Source organism: Emys orbicularis, chromosome 20 (assembly GCF_028017835.1).
Source record: "Emys orbicularis isolate rEmyOrb1 chromosome 20, rEmyOrb1.hap1, whole genome shotgun sequence".
NCBI classification, from domain to species: domain Eukaryota; kingdom Metazoa; phylum Chordata; order Testudines; family Emydidae; genus Emys; species Emys orbicularis.
The window spans coordinates 3,403,750-3,421,990 of NC_088702.1; the positions used below are offsets into that span (position 1 = coordinate 3,403,750).

The window sequence follows — 18,241 nt, forward strand, 5'->3', positions numbered from 1 at the left end:
TAGCATGGGGAAATAGTTTTTAGTTTGTGTAATGACCCATCCACTCCCAGTCTTTATTCAGGCCTAATTTGATGGTGCCCAGTTTTCAAATTAAATCAAATTAGGCAAATTTTCACTTTCACTGGGCTGTGGCAGGGGGTTGGGGTGTGGGAGGGGGCGGGGGTGAGGGCTCTGGGGTGGGGCTGGGGATGAGGGATTCAGGGTATGGGAGGGAACTCTGGGCTGGGGCAGGGGCTTGGGGTGCAGGAGGGGGCTCCGGATTTGGAGGGGGACTCAGGGCTCGGGCAGGGGTTGGGGTGTGGGAGGGGGTGAGGGCTCTGGGCTGGGGCTGGGGATGAAGGATTCAGGGTATGGGAGGGGACTCTGGGCTGGGGCAGGGGCTTGGGGTGCAGGAGGGGGCTCCGGATTTGGAGGGGGACTCAGGGCTGGGGTTTGGGGTGTGGGAGGGGGTGAGGGCTCTGGGCTGGGGCTGGGGATGAAGGATTCAGGGTATGGGAGGGGACTCTGGGCTGGGGCAGGGGCTTGGGGTGCAGGAGGGGGCTCCGGATTTGGAGGGGGACTCAGGGCTGGGGTTTGGGGTGTGGGAGGGGGTGAGGGCTCTGGGCTGGGGCTGGGGATGAAGGATTCAGGGTATGGGAGGGGACTCTGGGCTGGGGCAGGGGCTTGGGGTGCAGGAGGGGGCTCCGGATTTGGAGGGGGACTCAGGGCTGGGGCAGGGGTTTGGGGCGTGGGAGGGGGTGAGGGCTCTGGGGGTGGGGCTGGGGATGAGGGATTCAGGGTATGGGAGGGGACTCTGGGCTGGGGCAGGGGCTTGGGGTGCAGGAGGGGGCTCCGGATTTGGAGGGGGACTCAGGGCTGGGGCAGGGGTTGGGGTGTGGGAGGGGGTGAGGGCTCTGGGGTGGGGCTGGGGATGAAGGATTCAGGGTATGGGAGGGGACTCTGGGCTGGGGCAGGGGCTTGGGGTGCAGGAGGGGACTCCGGATTTGGAGGGGGACTCAGGGCTGGGGCAGGGGTTTGGGGTGTGTGCTTACCTCTGCGGATCCCAGTCAGCGGTGCAGTGGGAGGGAGCTAAGTGGCCAGCGGGTCCGGCTCCTAGGCGGAGGCACGCCAGGCAGCTCTGCGCGCTGCTCTCGCCTGCACACACTGCCCCTGCAGCTCCCATTGGCTACGGTTCCCGGCCAATGGGAGTGCAGAGCCTTTGCTCAGGGCGGGGGTAGCGTGTGGAGCTCTGTGGGCCCCCCCCCCAGGAGCCAGACCTGCTGGCCGCTCCCGGGGCGCAGTGCAGAGCCAGGACAGGTAGGGACTAGCGTGCCTTAGCTCCGCAGCACCGCCGACCAGACTTTTAATGGCCCAGTCGGTGGTGCTGACCGGAGCTGCCAGCGTCCCTTTTTGACCGGGTGTTCCTGTCGAAAACTAGACACCTGGCCACCCTTGGTGGGCAAACTTTTTGGGCCGAGGGCCACATCTGGGTGGGGCAATTGTATGCAGGGCTGGGGCAGGGGGTTGGGGTGCAGGAGGGAGTGCGGGGTGTGGGAGGGGGCTCAGGGCAGGGGGTTGGGGTGCGGGATGTACGAGGGGGCTCAGGGCAGGGAGTTGGGGTGCAGGAGGGGTGCGAGGTGCAGGCAGGGGGCTCAGGATGGGAGTTGGGGGGGGCGGGGTGCAGGAGGGGTTCGGGCTCCGGCCCAGCACCGCTTACCTAAAGTGGCTCCGGGGTGGCAGCGGCGCGCACCGGGGTCAGGGCAGGCTCCACTCCTGGAAGCGCTGCGGCCCCTGTGGGAGGGGCGGCGGAGGGGCTCCGCGTGCACTGCCCTTGCCGCGCCTCCAGGTACCTCCCCCGAAGCTCCCATTGGCTGCGGTTCCCCGTTCCCGGCCAATGGGAGCTGCAGGGGACAGTGCCTGGAGGCAAGGGCAACGCACAGGGGCCGCAGGGACGTGGTGCCAGATGCTTCTGAGAGCGGTGTGGGGCCCGTGGCGCCACTGGGGGCAATCCCGCGGGCCAGATCCAAACCCCTGATGGGTCGGATCTGGCCTGTGGGCCGTAGTTTGCCCACCCCTGCCCTAAAGTCAGTCCATGTGCACGGGGCCAGAATCTGGGCTGCAGCATATCTGTAAATAGTTCTCTTAATAAAGAACCAGTTTAGTTTTACACCAAATCCTCATGTGATTACCCAGCACGCGGTACATGAACGAGTAATGGCCTTTTGGAGATTAAAGTTCTAATTAGGGAAAAAACTTTTCCCATCAAAAACAGATTTTGCTGGAAAACTGGGATTTTGGTTAAATCACCTTTTTTTTTTTTTTTTTTCAGGAAAAGTGGCTGCTTTGTGCAGAAGACTTTGATTTGTCATCGAAAAAATGAATATCCCCAAAACAAAATTATTTGGATTTGGCAACGTTACCATGGTGATTCATGGGAATTGTAGTTCGGTTGCCTCCTGTCTACATGCTCTATGGGTGAGGCTTCCTGATCTGCCTACATCTTCCACAATGCACCATGGCCAGAGACTCCCCTGATGAAGGAGGGATTCATGGTGCATAAAGGGATTTGTAGTCTGACCAGGGAGCCTGGAAATTAAGGCATCCAAACTACAACTCCCATCAGGCAAAGCAGCAGCATTTCCAATTTGAAATATTTCAGGGTTTGGCCAAAACTGTTTAGTTTCACATTTCTAATGAAAATTGAAGTTTTGCACAGGGGAAAAAATGATTTTTTTGATCAGCTTCCCTTCCAAGTTCTATTGCCTGTGTCCCCTGTGCAGTTAACCAGTCATTATTGTGTCTTTGTGTTTGCATTTGCATGAGACCTGCAAATTCACTGCAGCCTTCCTCAACCCCCTTCATTTCCCCCCTTCTAGATTTTCCACTTTGTCGACTAAAGCTGACTAAAAAGCTCCTTTAGAAGCACTAGGGGGCGCTTTCCCCATTTCAGTCCCATCTAGGCTAGACTGCAAGAGGCCGGTCCTGTGGCCAAGTCATTGGCCTGGAACGTGGGAGATCTGAGTTTTGTCACCTTGGGACCTTGGGTACGTGACTTCATCTCAACTCCCACCTGAGCTAGGTGGGTGGTAGGTGAGACACTGGCAAAGTGTCATATTTCCCCCAGCTACGGGTGGCCCATGGAACACAGCTGCCGGCTTACAGACATAGATCATGTCTTCACTGCCCAAAAAAGGTGTGATTTGCCGTTTCCCCCACACACACACGCACACACACCATGGATTTAGCTACTGTGCTATAAAACGCTAATGGAGACAACGCTACGGAGTGAGGTGAGATCACACGTGGGCAGCAGTGTTGACCTCACCTAGCTACAGTGTGGTAAAAGTGACAGAAACTGGTCTCCACTCGAATTTTACTGTGAATTAGCTAACCCATGTTAGGTAGGGGTGTGTGTGTGTGTGTGTGTGTGTGTGTGTGAGTGATGACCTACTCATACACAGCTCTTATCTAGCACTTCTCATCAGTAGATCTCAAAGCACTTTATCAAGGAGGTCAGTATCCCAAGGCCTTTAGCTCAAGACGTGGAGGTCTTCCCTTGAAGATCTCAAGTTCAAAGCTCACTAATGCCAAGAGAGTTGCATGTAGAAAGGAGACAACGGGGTCCCCGTCTGATGGGGATAATTAATCTACGTGTGGGAGGCGCTCTAACGCTGGGGTGAGAGGAGCCATGGCTGTACAATATTTCTGGTAGCTAGCAGCAATATACTGCCAATCAATGTGGCTGCCAGCGTCTCTGTGGAAAGCAAACGCAGGCAAAGCTACCTTGGGGCCATTTTGTTTTATCAGCGTGACGAATCAGGCTGCCTTTTTGATTCACCTGGCCCGAAGAGAAAAGATGAAAATAGAGTCAACTAAGGCGACGTTTACATTGAGTAGAAATGTCCAGATGTTGATGCTGAAATACCCCAGTGCTCATTTCTGTCACGTCTGCGTGAGACTGGTGATCACTTTACATAAGACAGGGTGCAATAATGTGGCTGACTAGTGATGAGGTCCAATTCTGAACTGCTTGGTGGCTGACAGTCTGATCTGCACGCTTGGTTAACTACTTGTTAGCCATTTTATTTATTTATGCATATTCCCAGACCACCCCCAGTGTTTGTCTAATAGGTGAGAATGGCAGGGTGTGTCCTATGTGCTGCACTTCCCCCTGTATTCGCAGCTTAGATTGCATAGTTTCAGCTACAGGCAAAGATGAAGACATGGAGGTGAGACGCCCCTCTGTCCCCTTACTGCTCCTGACGCTGATCAGTTTCTTGGCAGGTAAGTGACTAATCACTGGCTTAAAATCTACCAACTCAGGGGAAAGACCCACAGGTGGGCAGGGAAGCAGGAGTTTTTCTTCAGTAGTAAATGCTGGAGATTCAAGGTTCATTAACCATATGGTTGCAGGGAGTAACTAGATTCTTTAGCAAATTATCCTATGTGCATGCATTCAGAGCAGCTACTGTCTCTATATATGCAATAGTTTAAAATCAACAGGGGAGAAGTGAATGGTCAGTGAACGCTAGCCGATTATTATCGGAATAATTATTTGGTAAATAATATCTGGTGAGTCGCTAAACCTATTTAAAATGCTCACTAGTTTGTAACTCTTTTATCACCAAATGAATTTTAGTTCTAGGGATCTAGAAAACAGGCAGGGCAAGTGGCATGAAACATTGGAGAGGGAAGTTGGAATCTTATCAATCAAAAAATCTTCTGACAATTGTCAAACAAAAGTAACCGAAGACCTTGGAAAACCTTGATTTCTGTGCACTGTTCGTTTCTTGACTGGCTGTGAGGATGAAAGAGGGTTGATCTGTGCTGCTTTTTTTATGCCTGTAACCCATTTGGATTTTCCTGTGGATTTATTCAATTCGCTTATTTGTTTGCATTAATGTGCTCAAAAGCTCTAGGTACTTTAGGTTTTGGATGCTGTCGTATATCTAGAGAGATTTACAATACAAGCTATAGTAAGCAGAGACCCAAAAATAAGCCAGAAGGTTCATATCAGTGTTTTATTTATTCCTTATTCTGGTCCACTGCTGCCCTTTAAAAAAAATAACTTTCCGTAGAATGTCAGAAAATGGGGACGTTTGGAAAGTGCTAGAGAAACAAAAAGTTTAATGGATTTGGGAGTTACAAATGTATAGACTGCTAGAGAATGCCTGTCTGCCTCTGTCTAAGCACCTCTCGTGCTATTCGTACACCTAGATTTTGATGTCTTTTGTCTTAAAACTGCTCCTAGGACAATTAAACCAAGCCCTGGGGAATCCAGATGTGTGTGGAACCGATTGGAAGGGAAACCTACAGAATAAATCATAAGGGCTTTAAATGATACTCTCACATTTTCTGAATATATTTTTGGATTAATGTTACTTGCTGTGCTTGTAATTTGGTCATAGAATCGTTTGAGAAGGAAAGAAATTTTAACTGATGTTTTCTTCATTTCTTCATTTGATAAAAGATATTTTACCCCTGAGATTGGCAAATGTCTAGATCGCAGGTTCCAAGCTAACAGGGTCTGGTCTTTCTGCCCATGCCATGTTGCTAAATGGGACGGGGGTTCCTGCTCCATGGGAAGAGGAGACTAAAGATGGAAAAGTTTATCTGGTCTGCTAGATTATGGAGTGATAGGACTCCGTAGTTAAGGTTACAGCTGAGTTTCCATTATAGACGCTGTCTTTTCTTTTTCATCCATCCATCCATCCAATTTCCATGAGGAAATTATAGCAAGAATAAAAAATGGTCAAAAAACTATATTCAGAAAACTGTGACCATATCCTTTCACACCCCCTGAAATGCAGAAAAAGTCTCTCGGTCTCACACCGGGTGAGTTAGCGCTGGGATTGAGGTAGAATTTTTCTTCTACATTGAAAGCAAATTGGACGAGCGGATCTTAAATGAGGACACCCTAATAACAGAGCTGGGAGTTTAAAAAAAAAAACCCAACAATTTCTAACTCGTATTTGACACTGTGTAGTACGAAAGGAGAAAGAGAGAGAAACAGAACGTCATTTGCTGGACTCCCCTGGCTGAGATCTGGCGTTGGACACCCCGGGTTTAGCTGGCGCCAGTCTAATTTACATAATTATTTCAATCGCTATCTTATAATATTGCTACTTGTGACCAGCACAAGTGAGCTTTGTTTAGCAGGTGATATGACTGCTGGAGAACTGCTCTTTCATGAAAAGAAAGTAAAGTTTGGGTCACACGGGGGGATTTGTACTGACTCCAGCCAGCCCACTGCCCTGAATCCCTCCCAGATCACTGGGGTGTCTGCATACTGGCAAACCCTGCCCGTAGGCTGGGCAAACCGCCCTATACCATTTACACCAATGCCGTTTACCCCAGTTCCAATCAGGGTTAATGCTACCAGTGCAAGTAGTGGCTTTGCCTGTCTTTGCAATGATGCATCTATGCCAGGGGTGGGAGGAGGGGTGATCCCTGACCTACCAAAGCCGCTGGTGTAGACACAGTTTTACCAGCATAGCTAGTTTGGTTCAGGAATGGTGGAATAAGCGATACCGGCAAAAGCGCTGCTTTGCTGCTATCAGCCGTGTCCGCAGTAGGAGCGCTTTGCCAGTATTGTGCACCAACCAGTATCCCGTGTAGACGTGGCCTCTGTCTCTAGCCCTGTTCCTTGCAGACGTAAAGCTCATTGTGTAACCCCAGGGCGAGGGAGGCATGTCTATAGGGAAAGGATCCTGTATCCAGCCAAATGCTTGGCTGGCATGCACGCTTCTTCCTCTTTAATATGCTGCCCATCACCATGGCCTCCAGCCAGGTTTTAGAGCTTCTGTAAGATCATTGGTTGTCCCTGTTAGCAGTGTGCTGGAGCACACTGTTACCCCACAGCCTCTCATTTTGTATCGAGGGGGACCCAGTTAGACACAGCGGGATGTGGAATTCGAATGCCCCAGAGTTCAGGATTCTTGGCTCTGGGGTTCAGTTGGGCCCGTCTATAATTTTGGCTGCAAAAATACAGACTGATCGGTGGGCCCTTGAAATTCCATCCTGTCTTGAGGGACGGCAGCTGTCCAAACCCTTGGGTAACAGCAGCTGTTCGGGTCAGCGCTTGTGTTCTCCCCAGGGCCTGTTGATCAGCTGTAGAAATGTTCTCGTTTAATGAATGTAATGGCTCCCTAGAAACCCCCTACTAATGAACCGTTAATTAATGACTTGTTGTTAAGAATCAGATCTACATCTGGCCCAAGCCAAGAGCTGTGTGTTCACTTGCTCACAATGGGACGGGGCTCTGATCTGGTTCTGATCCAGTTTGTCCCAAGGGAGGCCCCAGCTGTCAAATCTGATCGGAACTTCTGAGAATTGGAGGGAGTTCGAGTCAATGGTTCTGGAGTGGTCCCATTTCTAAATAAAAGGTAGATAGTAACGCGGCATGTGTGTAACGCAGCCATGCCCATGGGGCGGACGGGACTCTGGTCATTGCATCACCACTAACTCTTCAAACCCTTAAAACCAGGGCTTCGTTTGTAATGGAAGAGGTGCCGGAGCTCAAGCAATTTTTGTACTTTCATAACTGATGCAGCAAGGCCAGCAGTGCCGGGGCTCTGAACTGCCCAGCCCAGAGGTGCCGGGTCTCAGCCTTGGCAAGCTCTGGCACAAATGAAGCACTGCTTAAAATCTTAGAGCCTGATTCTCATTTGCACTCCGGGTACGTCTACACAGCAAAAAAGGACCAGTGGGAGCGAGTCTCAGAGCCTGGGTCCACTGACTCAGGCTCTTGGGCTAGAAAAGCAGCCGAGATGTTTGGGGTCGGGCTGGAGCCCGCGAGGGGGGAGGGTCTCCGAGCCTTGGCTCCAGCCCGATCCCGAATGTTTACACAGCTATTTTGAGCCCTGCAGCGCCAGCCCAAGTCGTTCCAGGCTCTGAGACTTGCTGCTGCTGGGTTTTGTTTGTTGTGTAGACATGCCCTGGGGGTACGCCTGCCCTGGCGCTGGAGGCTCGGGTAGAAGTACCTCTGCTAGCTGTGATCAAGCTGGGGCACTAAAATCAGCCGGGATGCCACAGCTGCCTGGGCGCGTCCCATGTGGGATCCCGTCTGAAATCCGAGCTGCGAACCTGTGAGGTCACAGCCCCGCTGTTAGCTTGATCTGAGCTCGCACAGGTACGGCTGCCTGAACTGGACACCTACAGCTCCAGTGTAGACGCACCCCCTAGGCCCTTTACTCCGCTCCGGCAGCGTCAAGAGACATTCAAATTAGTGTCAATTATATTTGTGCCAATTTGAAGGCCCCTTTCCACAGCTAGAGCAGGGTCAAGTTGCTTCAGTGTAAGCGTATGTCTCCACTGCACAGAAAGATGTGCAGGGCCAGCCCTAGACCAAATGGCGCCCCAGGCAAGGAGTGTCTTCGGCACCCCCGCTCCATGTGTTATACTTTTGAATGCCTTGTTTTGTACGGCATTTGTAGCCCATTTCATGACTTCGCACAATTTGCATGCACGATTTATCCCTGTCGTATAGGATGATAAATTTGCAAGCTATATAAATCTATATTTATTCATGCCGTATATAAGCCAATACAAAATTAATTTCCTCTAAGCTTAGAGAAACAGCTTCATTTTAAGACTAACTGAAATGTCCAAACATGACAAATGAATCCACCTACAGAACCCGAAACATTTTACTTCAAACGTTCTATTTTCCCCTTTTGTCGCTAACAACAAAACCAGCCCCCCCGAGCCCAGCGCCCCCAAGCCCGGTACTCAAGGGGGTCGCCTGGGTAGCCTGCCCGTAAATCCGGCCCCGAAGGTGTGTAGTGAACTCAGCTGAGCGAGCTCCAGTTAGAATAGCAGTGAACACACACATGGCAATTCTGCTTTTCTCTGGGGTGAAAACCCGAGCGGCTCTGCCTGCGTGGCTATGGGAAGTCGAGGTACGAACACATCCAGCTATCTAGAGCTATATCTGTACAGGTGGATAGATATTCGGCAGTGAACGCCCTGCCCTCTATGAGAATCACGCCCTGGCCCTTTTCCACACAGCTAAACGACTATTTCGGAGAGAGGGAAGCATGTTTGCAGATCCCAAGCAGTAAATCTTGGCATCTCACGTGAGGACACGCGTGTCGCATGTGCTTCTATTACATACTGTGTGGTTTGTTTGGTCGTGCATTTGGCTAGCCATTTCAGCTTGTGCTTTGCAAACCAAATCGGCCTCGGTCGTAGATCAAGATCAGTTTCCAGGGGGGGCGAGATTCAAATAACTGAGCTGAGGCTGAGAAGAAATTACCAGTGGCCAGTAAGGGTGAGAAAAGCACAACCCAACACCCACAAACCCCCCTCTCCTGTCTCTGAGCGCGGAAATGTCTCTGCAATACAGGAAACAAGCAGCTTATAATTTTGGCCACTGGAAGAGTTAATGCAGAATAAACTCTGTGATGTGGTCACTTGATTTTCCTTTCAATATGCAATAGCATCTGTCACTTCTCCCTCAAAGGGCAGCATGGCAGACAAAGAACGCAGGCTCAGTTGAGACTGAAATTCACGAAGACCTGACTTTTCATGCTGCGGTTTCATCCTAGCACTCTTTATAAAATCCGGGCCAAATCCTGCAGTTCTTACTCAGGCAAAACTCCCCTTAAGAGTCAAGTTAATGGCAGCTGTGCCTGCGTAAGGGTGAGGTGATTTGGGCCTATAGGTAGAAGTTGGTCCTTCCTGGGAGGAAGGAGAGGTGTGTGGAGAAGGCTCTAGACTCAAGATCTACAGGACTGGATTTTTCACAAGAGCTCTGCTCCCAACATACAGAGCTCTTCTGAAAACCTGCTCTGCTCCCCGTCCCCAGCCTAGCACAATAGGGCCCTGATCTCAACTGGGGCTGCTAGGTGCTGGTGAAATAGAAATAATAATAACGAATAACCACTGTAATGCGACTGCTTCTGAGGTGGAGCAGGGCAGCTGTTCAACAGCGCACAACAACACAGCAGTAGTTTAGGGGAGGAAGTCAGTGAAGAAGGAGCCTTCTTCCCATTGAAATTGCAGTAGTTAATTAGGGAGACCATGGAAGGAACCACCAAGAACAAATGTGTGTAGCAAGATAATACGCCCAGCGCCTTTTACACTGGGGGTGAGATGAGGTGTATTTAACACCAGCAGAATTACCTTAGATATCAAATTATAAGAGAGACCAAAATGACACTACAGACTACAAGTGAAAAACGTGGTTATTTTATTGGTTACCTACCATGCGTGGGATGGCTGCATTAGATAAAACCTGTGTTGGTGTAGAAGAAATATAGGTTCTGTTGCAGAGAACAAACTATTCCTGAGTCTCAAATACAATTTAAAAACCTGGGGAGAGCCTAAGTTATTTTTAAGGACGAATGTGAAATTGTGTGGGTGGGTGTGAATGAAATGTTCTCACCACTCGCAGCCTGTCTGTGCCTTATCTGTAAGAAATACCCGGTGAAGGGATAGAATATCCTGTTAACTCCTTTGTTCTTGTCCTCCACGTGCCCGTCCGCCCTGTGTTTTATTCCAAAGCGTTAGAAAAGGAAGTGACAGCTTTAGCTGTTCATATTCAGCAGCATCCTGATAAAATATCACAATCCTTTTTGGTGGAGGATTGGTTGTTTTTGGTTGGTTTTGCATTTTTTTAGGCATCGTAATTAGCCAAGCACTGACTCCCCGCCGCCCGGTGAATGGAATTCTGGGAGGATCGGTCGTGCTGTCTGTGGATCTATCTCCCGGGAAAAATGTGAACAAAATCGAATGGAGCTTTCGTGCTGGGACAGGTGTGACGCTCCAGCTGGCTGAGATCAATTGGGGGAAGTTTGAGCGACCCGATCCCAAGGACAGATTTAAGCAGAGGCTAGAAAGGTACAACGAGACCTCGCTGAGGATCAAGGCTCTGGAGCTGGGCGATCGCGGAGTTTATGAGGCCCGGATTAGGATAGTACCAGCAACTGTGGAGGAACAGGCCTTTCTCCTCGCGGTCTATGGTAAGTGACGACAAATCGATTTCTTAGCTGGAACCCAGTTTCCAGAAATACAAGGGTAGTGGTTGAAGCTCTGATTTTTGGGCACGTAGGTGAAATTCACCCCGTGCAGAGGAACCAGCGCAAGGTCTCTGCACCATTTACTCCTTCAAAATAGGGCTTAAGGGGAACCACAGGATCTGTCCATGTGCAGCAGCCTCACTAAAATATCCCCTTCATGCCCCTCACAACCCAGTCCTGTCTCCTCTGCACCACAAGAGGTGCCACGGGTTCAAGGTCACGTCAGGATGGCCGTTCAGCTGGGCCGTTCTCACATTTCAGTCCAGCATGGATGAATTCTCATGAGATAAGACGTTCAGAGAGATTTCTGCCATCTTAGGCCAAAATCTCAATGGACTGGCTGTTCCTGATGGATTTTGATTGTGTCTGAATCAGCATTGGGAAATCGGCCCCTTTTCCTTATAGGGTCCAACCTAGAACCAAAATCTCAAGGACGAATCCAGCGATGATTCACACTGAGTGTCCGAAACTCAAAGGGGTTCAGACGCCAGTATCAGGTTTCAGCCCATCTCTGTTAAACTTCTCCGTAATCTTCCTGTATGTTTCTAATGCAAATAAGCTTATCAGTTTCCATAAAACCCACATTTAGAAAAACAGAACAGCTGCCACCTGTGAAATGAGACAAATTATGGCTCTTGATGGGCAATAAAACCTTAGTGCAGTGAGGAAAAGGGGAAAAGAAAAGTCTATTTACCTAGGGATCATCTCTCTATTTATCCATCAGTAACTCAGCCAGAGGTGAGGGCTCTGTTGTGGGAGAGGGTGGGTGAGGTTCTGTGGCCAGCAATGGGCAGGAGGTCGCACTAGAGGATCATGAAAGACTCATAGACTCCAAGGTCAGAAGGGACCATGTGCAGGGGCTTGACTGTCCATCGCTCTGTCTCTGTCATTACTCTATGATCCTCCCTATTCAGCCACCCATCCTGAGCTTACGCCCAGGTCATCTGAGCTGCTGCCCTTGGTGTGGGGCACTATTCTGTGAGCAGAGCCCTGCCTGGCCTTGGCAGCTGGGAGACTGGCTGGGGGTAGATCTGGGTTATGAATCTGACCCTGATTGCCTGTGTTATCCGCAATCACCCTTCCCCTCCATCCTGGCCAAACACCCAGGGCTCATGGGGCCCTGAGCTGAGCTACCAACACCCCACAAGGACAATTAGGCCCATTAGTCCAGGACACACGTATCTGGCTTCTGGGATGAGTCAGCTCCCCTCCCTTCTCCACTGACCCCTCGGCCAAGTGATCCCCCAGGGACTCCATCGCTTTGGGAGACTTTACCTTCCCTGGGCCCACTGGGAGCTCGCTGGGCTCCTGCCCGTGGAGCGAGGGAGGCTAGCGCTGTTGTCGATTCCATTCCCCCCAGTGGAGGGTACGTTAACCAAGCTGGCACAGAGCGGGTGCCAGGGTCCCAGAGAGAGAAATTCTCCCGGGGGGAAGGTTGCAGCAATGCAAGGTGCAGCAGGCTGTTACCCACTCCACGGTGGGGATCATAGGAGGCCAGTAGCACCCAGTACAGGGCATCATGCCAGGGAGAGCCATAGCCGGGCTGGCAGAGGAAGCCTGGATGCAGCCTCTCGTGGAGGGGGTCTCGGTGGAGCCGCTGGTGGGGCTTACAGCTGCCTCCACTGGGGGGAGTCCCTGGGGGCAGAGGACGATGGAAGCTCTGCCTGCCCTCCTGCTCGGGGAGTATCCGGCTCTGATAAGCACAGCTCTGCCCGGCTGGTGTGAATCGAGCGCTGCAGGTTCATCCTGCTATTGCTTGGACACGGCGGGTGACTTGCCAACTGGCACTCGGGCAGTCCTGTCACCTGCAGGGCCTGTCTTCACGTAGGCAGGGAAAAGCAGCTGCAGAACGGGGACTGACTGGCTGGGCGGCAGAACTGCTGAGCTGGGGTTAGGGTGGATCACAAACTGAATATGGGTCAGCAGTGTGATGCAGTTGTGAAAAGGGCTGATATCCCTCGGGGGTGTCTGAACAGGAGCGGCGTAGGTCAGACCCGGGAGGTCACTGTCCCGCTCTACCGAGCGCTGGCGAGGCCTCAGCTGGAGTCCCGTGTCCAGTTCTGGGCGCCGCACTGTAGGACAGACGCGAACCAATTGGAGAGAGTCCAGAGGAGAGCAACAAAAATGACACAAGGTTCAGGAAGCCGGACTGTGAGGAAAGATTACGAACACTGGGCATGTCTAGTCTTGGGAAAGGAAGACCGGGGTGTGGGGGAACCCGACAGTCTTCAAACACGTGAAGGGCTGCGATAAAGAGGCCGGGATCAGTTGTTCTCCGTGTCCACTGGAGGTAGGAGACGTATAATGGGCTCAATCTGGCCTGGTCTAGGCTGACTTGGCCCTGCCTCAGCGCCGGGGGCGGGACTAGACGACCTCCTGAGGGCCCTTCCCGCCCGGCATTGCTGGGATTCTGGGATAAAGGTTTTTTTTGTGATTTCAACACAGAGCCGGTGCCAGCACCGGAGATAGAGAGTCACTTGCTCTCCAGCACGGCAGCTGGGTGCAATGTCACTCTCCAGTGTCAGGTGTCTGGCAGGGAAGAGGTTAACGTCTCCTGGAGTAGAGGGAACCCACCCCGAGACCTGGGTGATTCCGAGCGGTACCAGCTCAGCCCGGATGGCAGAACCCTTCACCTGTCTCTGCAGCCCAACCTCACGAACTCCACCTTCACCTGCACGGCCAGCAACCCCATGGACCAGCAGAGCATCTCTCTTGACCTGCAGAGCATCTGCCAAAGCAGAGGTGAGGGATTTACAGCCCCTCCCAACCTTGCCTTTTATTACTTAATATAGGGTCGCCCCTGTGCCGAGCCGCAGCAGAATTCGGGGTCTGGCAGGACAGCTGAGCTGCTTGGTGCAGGAGGAATCAATGAGGTGGAGCCCGGGTATTTTCCAGTGTCATTTCTTTGTTTAAAGACTGCACACAAATCCTGTTTCCTCCAACAGAGGCGGTCACAACAATGCACGCAGCCAATCCTCTTGCAGAAACCTCAGCTAAGGCCCGGTGCCCTGGCACTTAGGGGGTGTCTACACTGCAGCTAGAAACCCACAGCTGGCCCATGCCAGCTGACTCAGACGCCCGGGGCGCGGGCCAGGGGGCTGTTTTATTGCCATGGAGACATTCTGTCTCGGGCTGTGGGACTCTCCCACCTCGCAGGGTCCTAGAGCCCAAGCCCGGACATCTATGCTGCAGTTAAACAGTCCCACAGCCTGAGCCCTGCTGGCTCGGGCCAGCTGTGGGTTTTGAATTGTGGTGTAGACGTACGCTAAGAAGTCTGAGTTTTAGGTCAGGAAGTCAGCCTATGTGATCCGATTGGTCCGTTCTGGCCTTAAAACGTACGGCTCTAGGGTGTATTCAGATTGCCAGCGCTTTAGGGCAAGGACCTTGGTGTCTTATTTACAAAGCACCTGGCCATATGGTCTGGATCCAAAGTCCACTGGAGCCAATAGAAAGGGTACCACAGGCGTGGGATCAAGTGCTAGACAACGAGCCGTCGATCCTTTTTCCCACGCGCAGCCAGCCCGGCTCCGGTGTGGTGTTCTGGGGACGCTGCCTTGTCCTGTGTTTTCCCGGTCGGTGTCGAGCTGGGCAACGCGTCATGTATTTCTGATCTGTCGCCACAGACACAGACACAGACACAGCCATGTGGATGGGGCCTCTTTGCGTTGGGCTGATCGTCGTCACAGCAGCCTGTGTCGGGATGTGGCTATGGAAGAAAAGGAGGAAAAAGCCAGTCGGCCAAGGTAGGTAACTTCCTTCTTACAGAAACGCTAATGGCCCCAGTCAGCTGATGGGTCACAAATAAATAATGGCTGATTATTAACTAATTCATGAGTAATTCCGCCAGCCACTTTCCCCTCCCACACTTTCCTGTATTTTATGGTTACGCTGTTTGTCCTCTTCTCTTTAATGTTATACAGTAAAGGTCCAATCTGGCACATGGAACATACATGTAAAGTGTGGGTTGCCTCCTTCTCTAATGGATGGTTGATAAAAACCTTCTACTGTTACCAGCTACTGGAGTGACTCCTTTAGCTCAAGTGGGAGACTATTGTGTTTTGGAGGTGAAAGCCGAAGGTTCAAAACCGCTGGACAATCCATGATAGGGGGGTCAACATACGAATGCTTATTGCTCGGTGTAATGCTGACTGGTGAGAGGAGTCGTACCATAGCCAATGGGGCTACTAAAGGGTTACAGCTGGTAGTCACGGCTGGCATTGTGTTAACATTTCCGTTCAAGATTTGTTTAAACTAATAACACTTTGTAGCATGCGGTTCACGGAGCGTTTTGCATGTGTAACCCACAGGGGGGAGTGTGGTGCCGGGCCCTCTCTCTTGTGGCTCCTCCTGGAGAACTTTAGCTCAAGCTAATACTAGAATTGGGGGCTGGACAACAGGGGCTGGATCACGCAACAGTTCTCCCGTTTTGTTCATTCCCTCAAGCGTCTGGCACCGGCCACTGTCAGAGACAGGAGGCTGGGTAGCTGGGCCATTGGGCTGACTCAGTACGGCCGCTCTGATGAACCTGTAGCCGCTCTGGCTTTTAGCTCTGGAGGTCCTCGGTTCGATCCCTGGCTCAGTCCCCAGCTGCCACGCAACCATCCGTTGTATACATTGCTGCAGCAGTGCCTGTGAGACGGGCCACGATCAGTATCCTCCTTCACAGGGGGGAAAACTCCCCCATGCAGCTGGCCTGGGTCCGGCACGCCCAAGACTGGGCAGGATCCCGGGGGGAGGGGACAGACACAAAGAGGCAAGCGCTGATCTCAGCTACGCTGGGGCAGATCTGCAGTAATTGCACTGAAAGGGTCAATTCATCAGAGTCGCTGGACTGACTTCAGAGTCAGGCCAGTGTACGTGAGAGCAGACTCTGGGAGGCAGTGTGGCCTACTGGATAGCGCACTCGACTGGGATTCAGGAGACCTGTGGTTCTGTTCCCTGACCTGCTGGGTGACCTCGTGCAAGTCACTGCCCTCCTCTGTGCCTCAGTTTCCCCATCTGTAAAAGAGGATAATTATTATCTGGCCCTCAGTGGGGATTATTAGTGCTGGGACGTGGTCACCGCATCCCCAGACCCGGCAGGGTCCCCCACAGCCTCTCAATGTAGGATAATGATCTGTCTCACGTTCTCCCCTAAGCTGCTGTCCCCACGGTCCCGGAGGAGGAATGTCTTTCAGAGCCCCACTATGCTGAGATCAAGAGGAGGAGCCCTCCGGAGGGGGACGACCAGGTGAGTTCCCGTAGCGGGAGTTATCCCGCAGCCTTCAGTTCTCCCTTAGGGCCCCGGCACCTCTAGTGGAAGGCAAAGCCAGGGCCGGGCTTAATGACCGAACAGCTTGTGGACTTGCATCACACTGGCCCCAGAGCACCCCGCAGCAGCACATGTTCTCCTGGTCGCGGGGTGTCCCGGTCAGCCCACCTGGGCAATCTGCAGCACCCCTGACTCTGAGCACCTCCGCGCTGGCCTTCAGGCCTTTGTACTTTGCTGGCAATTTTTGTTTCAAATGATCTGGAACCTTGGTAACCACAGGAAATTGCACTGATGGGGCTGTGACCCTGCACGATATTAATCAGCATTGTTTGCTGGAGAGTGACTGGTTCGGAAGCAGCATCCTGAGCTGCTGCGAGATAATATCGGAGTTGCCAGCTGTTGTTTCCCTACAGAGATAGCAGCTTCTGGTAAATGTGCTCCCATGACGCACACCAGGAAGGGTGTCAGTCTCGCTCCTGTCTCCAGTCTGTTATTTATGTATCCTTGGATTTGAGTAACTCCCTTCTGCCTCCCAAACTCTCCCTGATGTTTCCGAGAGAGGGGTTTCTTCTTCACTTCCTGTCCTAAACTACTAAGCAGTTTTGCTGTGTGGTTGTTAAACAGCTGCCACACCCCACCCCAGAGGTGGCTGCATTTCAGAGCTGAGCCAGCGATCTCTGAACTGTGTTGCTGTGTGATGCGAAACAGCTGCTACACCTCCACCCCAGAGGTGGCTGCATTTCAGTGGTGGGCAAAATTGGAATTTCTACATAATGTAGAATGTTTACCTAGGGAAAACTCCCACTGACAGCAATAGGAGTTGCAGTGAGTGAGGACTGAGCAAACTCTGAGTAAAGATCTAGCCCAGTATGACTGAGGATATTTCCCGTTGCCCATGATTCCCCTTAGACACAAGATCATTGTTCCTCGAAGACAAAAATGGTCTTATTTATTGTGTGTCTGGCAAGGAGATAAATGATTGTGACTCATTGTGGAATTCCCTCTTCATTGATCTATGCAGCTACCGAACTCAGGGACACACGCCCAGCTCCTAAGGGCCTTCAATGAATGAAGAGCCATTTCCAGTTCGGGCTAACTAACCAACAAAGACAGGACAACGAATTAGGGCTTTTCTTCTTGTTCTCTTAGGACCCTGGCTTCCCGAGCGAGAGAACACCGATCACCACCATCTATGATCAGATCCGAGTGGTCCCAGCTGGCCCCTCTGAGCAGGTTACCTAGGCCAGGTGAGAGCTGTGGTTAGGGTGGATCTCAGGCTGCGTCTACACCACAGAAGTGAACCATTCCTAATGGAGCTAGTTGAGTGGAACTGGTTTCTGAGCGAAGAGCTCCAGAAATGTGTTCAGACTGCTGTCCTGACCAGCGGTGGGTTTGTCCACGCTAGCGCTGGTCCAGCTGCGATGCCCTCTGGGTATCTATCCCACAGTGCATGCTGGGAGACTAAAGGCATCTCCATGCATTGTGGGACGGCTGGGGCTGACCTGGTGCAGTCTGTAACGGCACTTAGACCTGTGAGCAGCCAGGCTAAATGAAAGGGGATTTGGCCTCTGTCTGGACCCTCGGGAGAGCTTTTGGGTGTGGGGAGACGGTGTGCTACACATCGGGCTGGCTGAAAAATTTCCATACAACCTGTTTTTTTGACAGAAATGAATTTGAGGGAGGTTGAAAGTAGGTTTTCTGTGGAAATTTTCAACTTTTTGTCAAAAAACCGGAACACCCGAAAACAAAAATATATCAGCCGCAAAACTGAAAAAAAGTTGATTGGGAAATGCTACCACGTTGCCTCATGGGGTTTATAGTTTGGCTGCCTCATGCCCCCATTCTGCTGTATAGGCTGGGCTCCCCAGCCAGACTATGTTTCCCATGATGCACCGTGGCCATGGGACGTGTACAGCCAGCGATCAGCAAGTGAGGCGACCATGGTGCATTGTGGGAGATGTTGTCCAACCAGAGGGCTGAGCCGTACAGG

The 18,241-nt window shown here is 51.8% G+C and overlaps 1 protein-coding gene across 1 annotated transcript; it reads left to right on the forward strand.

Annotated features, from left to right (window-relative positions):
• Positions 1 to 4,202: 4,202 nt before the first annotated feature.
• LOC135892108 (hepatic and glial cell adhesion molecule-like) lies at positions 4,203 to 17,493 on the forward strand. Its single transcript, XM_065419804.1, has 6 exons — positions 4,203 to 4,263; positions 10,602 to 10,943; positions 13,446 to 13,742; positions 14,624 to 14,743; positions 16,139 to 16,230; positions 17,401 to 17,493. Exons 1-6 carry the CDS (start codon positions 4,203 to 4,205, stop codon positions 17,491 to 17,493), a joined length of 1,005 nt encoding a protein of 334 aa, XP_065275876.1.
• Positions 17,494 to 18,241: the final 748 nt, after the last annotated feature.

Coding starts and splice junctions, on each gene's coding strand:
- LOC135892108 (XM_065419804.1), top strand. CDS start 4,203: ATGGAGGTGAGACGCCCCTCTGTCCCCTTACTGCTCCTGACGCTGATC. Junction 13,743..14,623: donor GAGCATCTGCCAAAGCAGAG/GTGAGGGATTTA, acceptor CTGTCGCCACAG/ACACAGACACAGACACAGCC. Junction 14,744..16,138: donor GAAAAAGCCAGTCGGCCAAG/GTAGGTAACTTC, acceptor TTCTCCCCTAAG/CTGCTGTCCCCACGGTCCCG.